We start from the raw sequence: 6,206 nt of genomic DNA, 5'->3' as shown, positions 1-6,206 counted from the left end.
GTAAGGGGTGTTACATTTTAGTGGTATCAGAGCTACGGTTTAGTCGGTTCTCGGACCAATAAAATACGTGTGGAAGTCAGTCTATACATGCCATAAAATTATTGTGATAGTGTGATGATTTCTGACAATTTAAAATTTGTTTATATAGTAAATGGATCCTAATCGAAGTATGGCAGATGATGTTGAAAGTAACACGCCGGTTCCCGCACAAGGACGCGCATGAAGAAGTAGACATGAGACACATGGACAGATGAGGCTCGAGAAGCCTTCCTCCGAATGATGAGTGATTGGTATACAGAATATGTCCGTGTAAATCCGAATGTTCCTCCTCCTCCACCCCCTCCTATTCCTCAACCGGTCCCCGTAGCTCCACGGAGTGCCGAATTGGTGAGATCAAGTAAGCCACCTGTTGATAGAATCGAAAGCATGGGGCTGAAGATTTAGGGCCAATGTTGATGATGATCCGGAAAAAGTCGAGTTTTGGCTTGAAAATACTATTCGGGTATTTGATGAATTATCTTGCACCCCTGAGGAATGTTTGAAATGTGCTGTGTCTTTATTGAAGGATTCGGCATACCGTTGGTGGAAAACATTAATAACGGTGGTTCCAAAAGAAAGAGTTACTTGGGACTTCTTTCAGGAAGAATTCAGAAAGAAATATGTAAGCCAACGGTTTATTGATCAGAAGCGCAAAGAGTTTCTCGGATTGAAACAGGGCCGAATGTCAGTAGTAGAATATGAACGGGAGTTTGTCCGGCATAGTAAATATGCCCAGGAATGTGTGCCTACGGAGGCTATTATGTGTAAAAGATTTGAAGAGGGGCTAAATGAAGACATCAGATTACATGTTGGAATTTTAGAGTTAAAAGAATTTGTGGTATTAGTTGATCGGGCCTGTAAAGCTGAAGAACTGAGTAGAGAAAAGAGAAGGGCAGAGATGGAATCTCGAGATGTAAGGAAGAGGACAATGGGCAGAACATTTCAATCTCATTCGAAGAAGTTTAAAGGGATGGATCCACGACCAACTGGTTCAGTTGGGTATTCACGCAGAGACCGAGGGAGGTCGTATTCTGGAGCTACAACTCGAGCTACCTCTGTAGCAAGTGTGGGCAATGTAGGAAACACCCGGCCTGAATGTCAACAGTGTGGCAGGCGACATATTGGTGAGTGTTGGGGATTTAAACGAGCTTGTTTCAGGTGTGGTTCCCAAGAGCATTACGTAAGAGATTGCCCTGAGAGAAGAGAGGAAGAAAATTTGCCAAGAGCTAGATCGGGTGATATTGTTAGTAGAGGGAGACCGCCGAGAAATGTGGGAAGCAAAGTCAGTGGTAAAAGTGTGATGAAAGATGCAGCTGGAGGATCAGAAATTAGAGCGCCTGCCAGGACTTATGCCATACGTGCTCGAGAGGATGCCTCATCTCCCGATGTGATTACTGGTACATTTTCTCTTCATGATATAGATGTTATTGCTTTGATTGATCCCGGCTCTACTCATTCATATGTATGCATGAAATTGGTATCTAGTAAGAAATTGCCTGTTGAAAACACTGAATATGTAGTTAAAGTATCAAATCCATTAGGCAAGTATGTCTTAGTTGATAAGATTTGCAAGAATTGCCCCCTGATGATTCAAGGTCACTGTTTCCTGGCTAATTTGATGTTGTTACCATTTGATGAGTTCGATGTTATTTTGGGGATGGATTGGTTGATATTGCATGATGCCAAGGTGAATTGTAGACAGAAAATTCTTGAATTAAAGTGTGAAAATGGTGAAATTCTCCGGATTGAAACAGAGGAGCCGAATAAGTTGCCTATGGTGATTTCGCACATGTCTGCTCAGAAATACTTGAGAAAGGGATGTGAAGTTTATCTTGCTTATGTGTTGAATACTGATATAACTGGGTCGAAGCTTGAATCAGTGCCGGTAGTCTGTGAATTTCCAGATGTATTTCCAGAGGAATTGCCTGGGTTACCTCCGATTAGAGAAGTTGAGTTTTCTATTGATCTGTTACCTGGTACTGCACCGATTTCTATTGCACCGTATCGAATGGCTCCGACTGAGTTGAAGGAATTAAAAGCTCAGTTACAAGAGTTGACAGATAAAGGATTTGTGAGACCGAGTTTTTCTCCTTGGGGTGCTCCTGTGTTATTTGTGAAAAAAAAAGGACGGCTCTATGAGACTTTGTATTGACTATCGTCAGCTCAATAAGGTGACCATAAAGAACAAGTATCCTTTGCCGAGAATTGATGATTTGTTTGATCAATTAAAAGGGGCAACAGTGTTCTCCAAGATCGATCTGAGGTCTGGTTACTATCAGTTGAGAGTTAAAGAGTCTGATGTGCTGAAAACCGCCTTCAGAACGAGGTATGGACACTATGAATTTCTGGTAATGCCTTTTGGGTTGACTAATGCTCCAGCTATTTTTATGGACTTGATGAACCGAATTTTTCGGCTGTACTTAGACAAGTTCGTGGTGGTGTTCATAGATGATATTTTAATCTATTCTCGGGATGAATCGGAACATGCAGAACATTTGAGAACTGTGTTGCAGATTCTGAGAGAAAAGAAATTGTATGCTAAATTCAGCAAAAGTGAGTTTTGGCTTCGTGAGGTTGGATTCTTGGGACATATAGTTTCAAGTGAAGGTATTCGGGTTGATCCAAGCAAAATTTCAGCAATTGTTGATTGGGAGCCACCAAAGAATGTGACTGAAGTTAGAAGCTTCCTGGGCTTAGCTGGGTATTACAGACGGTTTGTCAAGGGATTTTCGATGATTGCTTCTCCTATGACTAAGTTACTGCAGAAGAATGTCAAGTTTGAATGGACCGATAAATGTCAACAGAGTTTTGAAAAGTTGAAGGCATTATTGACTGAGGCGCCAGTGTTGGTGCAACCTGAGTCCGGGAAGGAGTTTGTAATTTACAGTGATGCATCGTTGAATGGCCTTGGGTGTGTGTTAATGCAAGAGGGCAAAGTAATAGCTTATGCTTCGAGACAGTTGAAACCGCATGAGAAGAATTATCCGACGCATGATTTAGAATTGGCTGCCATTGTTTTTGCTTTAAAAATTTGGCGTCATTATTTGTATGGTGAAAAGTGCCGAATCTTCACTGATCATAAGAGTTTGAAATATTTGATGAGTCAAAAAGACTTGAATTTGCGGCAACGAAGATGGCGCGAGCTAATCAAAGACTATGAGCTAGTGATTGATTATCACCCCGGGAAAGCTAATGTGGTTGCTGATGCCTTGAGCAGAAAATCTTTATTTGCTTTGAGAGCTATGGGTACGATGTTAACTTTATCTGATGATGGCTCAATGTTGGTTGAATTGAGAGCTAGACCATTATTTCTTCAGCAAATTCGGGAATCTCAAAAGAATGACAGTAAATTGCAAGCCAAGAGAGCTCAGTGTGAAGCAGGTGTTGACTCAGATTTTCAAATTGGTTCAGATGATTGCTTGATGTTCCGGGATAAAGTATGTGTACCAAGAAATGATGAGTTAATTCAGACCATTTTATGTGAGGCACATAGTGGTGACTTGTCAGTTCATCCGGGTAGTGTGAAAATGTATAATAATTTGAAGAAGTTGTATTGGTGGCCAGGCATGAAAAAGGATATCTCGGAATTTGTATCAAAGTGTTTAATCTGTCAACAAGTGAAGGCTGAGCATCAAGTGCCATCGGGTTTACTTCAACCGATAACGATTCCAGAATGGAAGTGGGACAGTATCACGATGGATTTCGTGACAGGATTGCCTTTAACTCCAAAGAAGAAAGATGCTATTTGGGTAATTGTGGATAGATTGACAAAGTCAGCCCATTTTATTCTGATACGCATTGATTATTCACTTGACAGGTTGGCTGAATTATATGTTGCTGAAATAGTGAGACTACATGGGGTGCCTAAATCTATTATATCGAATAAAGATCCGAGATTTACTTCGAGGTTTTGGATAAAGTTACAGGAAGCTTTGGGTACGAAATTGAATTTCAGTACTGCATTTCATCCGCAAACTGACGGGCAATCAGAAAGGGTGATTCAAGTTCTTGAAGACATGCTTCGGTGTTGTATTTTAGAAATGAAGGACAGTTGGGAGAAATATCTACCACTGGTTGAATTTGCTTATAATAATAGTTATCAGTCAAGTATACAAATGGCACCGTATGAAGCATTATATGGGCGTAAATGTAGAACCCCTTTATATTGGACTGAACTCGGTGAGAATCGGATTCATGGAGTCGACCTGGTGAAAGAAACTGAAGAAAAGGTGAAAATAATCCGTGATTGCCTAAAAGCTGCCTCAGATCGGCAAAAGTCGTATGCGGATTTAAAGAGAAAAGAAATTGAGTTTCAAGTGGGTGATAAAGTGTTCTTGAAAGTATCCCCATGGAAGAAGATTCTGAGATTTGATCGTAAAGGCAAACTAAGTCCACGTTTTATTGGACCATATGAAGTTACCGAGAGAGTTGGCCCTGTAGCATATCGGTTAGCTTTACCGCCAGAGTTGGAAAAGATACATAATGTATTTCATGTGTCGATGTTGCGACGTTATCATTCGGATCCTTCACATATAGTTTCCCCTACAGAGATTGAGGTTCGACCAGATATGACTTATGAAGAAGAACCCATAAAGATTTTGGCTCGGGAGGTCAAACAGTTAAGAAATAAAAGTGTAGCCTTAGTGAAAGTGTTGTGGCAAAAACATGGAATGGAAGAGGCTACGTGGGAACCGGAGGAAATTATGAGGAAACAGTACCCAAACCTCTTTCCGGTAAGATTTTCGGGGACGAAAATCCCTAAGGGGGGAGAGTTGTAACAGCCCGATTCTGGCCTAGTCGGAATAGTGGTTTCGGGACCACAAATCCGACGAGGGAAAATATGGTTATTATTATATTTTTATGATCTACAATTTCACGGAAAGTTTTCGTAAAAATTTCGTTCGAAAATTTCGACGTTTGGGCACTCAATTTAGTCAAAAGGACTAAATTGTAAATAGTGCAAAAGTTGAGTTCTATATGTAGAAGTATCTAATTGATATGAAATTTTAAATTGGAGGTCTTTATGTGGTAATTAGACCATTAGTTAGTTGATGGACAAAAATAGACATAAGAAATGAGAGGAATAGATTTTTTTTAAGTGGGGGCATATTAGTCATTTGGTAATAAAAAAATAAAATGGGAAAAAGATGACAAAAATCATCATCTTCCTCATTAGTTGCTGCCGAAATTTGAAGGAAGCCATAGCTAAGGTTTCTTTGCTTTCTCAAGCTCATAGTAAGTGCATCCTAGCCCCGTTTTTAATGTTCTTCGCATTTTTGGAATCCTCGTAACTCGGTTTAGCTTATTCTAGCAATAATTCGTGTTAGGGCTCATATTTGGAAAAATACCCATAGGTGAAATGTGTTTATTTTGCTGTTTTATGGTGGAATATGAAGCTATAAATTATGTTAAACAACTTTTGCTAAGCAATTTTAAGCGAAAACGGGTAAATAGACATAATCGGTAAAAATAATTAATATTCAAAAGTATGTGTTGGAGTGGGAATTTGATGTTTCCATAGAAGGGAAAAATGTTCAGCATGTTATAAAACTTAAGAATAAGTGATGAAGTTTAATTTCCGAGCTTGGGGACAAAAGTGTAATTACGCAAAAGTTTGGGGGCAAAATTGTAATTTTTCAAAAAGTTGGGTGGTGGATTATTTTAATGAGTGTGAACATTAAATGAGTTAAATTTGCTATTATAGATCAAGAAAGACGTGAAGAGTATATCAAACGGGGAAAAGAAAAGATAGGGGAGTAAAGTGCAAAATTACGATATTTTGCACCGAGGTAAGTAAACACGTGACTTAATGTATTATTTTGATATTATTTGATATATGTTGAGATTTATTTGGAATTAAAATAAATGTTTGGCCATATCCTAAAAATGTTGTTAAATCGGGAAAGGTGGTAAAGGGTTGCAATATATGGTTTATGGGTTGAACACTCGGAATAAGCCGGAGTATGTTGTATATAAAGGGCTTGCTGTGTGCTGATTCCCCGATTCATTGGTGGTGCTATGTGCGTGATCCACCATATCTTTGAAATGTGAAAAGGGGGTTGCTATGTGCTGATTCCCCCGAGGGGTTGCTAAGTGCTGATTCCCCGGTTCATTGGTGGTGCTAAGTGCGATATCCACCATATCTTTGAAATGTGAAAGGGGGTTGC

At 39.6% G+C, this 6,206-nt stretch overlaps 1 protein-coding gene across 1 annotated transcript; it reads left to right on the top strand.

The window, feature by feature from the left end:
• Positions 1–923: 923 nt before the first annotated feature.
• Positions 924–5,818, top strand: LOC107886012 (uncharacterized). Its single transcript, XM_041077606.1, has 2 exons — positions 924–1,436; positions 5,744–5,818. Exons 1-2 carry the CDS (start codon positions 938–940, stop codon positions 5,797–5,799), a joined length of 555 nt encoding a protein of 184 aa, XP_040933540.1. The 5' UTR covers positions 924–937; the 3' UTR covers positions 5,800–5,818.
• The last annotated feature ends 388 nt before the right edge of the window (positions 5,819–6,206 follow it).

Source organism: Gossypium hirsutum, chromosome A09 (genome assembly GCF_007990345.1).
Source record: "Gossypium hirsutum isolate 1008001.06 chromosome A09, Gossypium_hirsutum_v2.1, whole genome shotgun sequence".
Classification (NCBI taxonomy): domain Eukaryota; kingdom Viridiplantae; phylum Streptophyta; class Magnoliopsida; order Malvales; family Malvaceae; genus Gossypium; species Gossypium hirsutum.
This window is presented reverse-complemented; position numbering and strand designations above follow the sequence as displayed.

Coding starts and splice junctions, on each gene's coding strand:
- LOC107886012 (XM_041077606.1), top strand. CDS start 938: ATGGAATCTCGAGATGTAAGGAAGAGGACAATGGGCAGAACATTTCAA. Junction 1,437..5,743: donor ATCTCCCGATGTGATTACTG/GTACATTTTCTC, acceptor TTGCTATTATAG/ATCAAGAAAGACGTGAAGAG.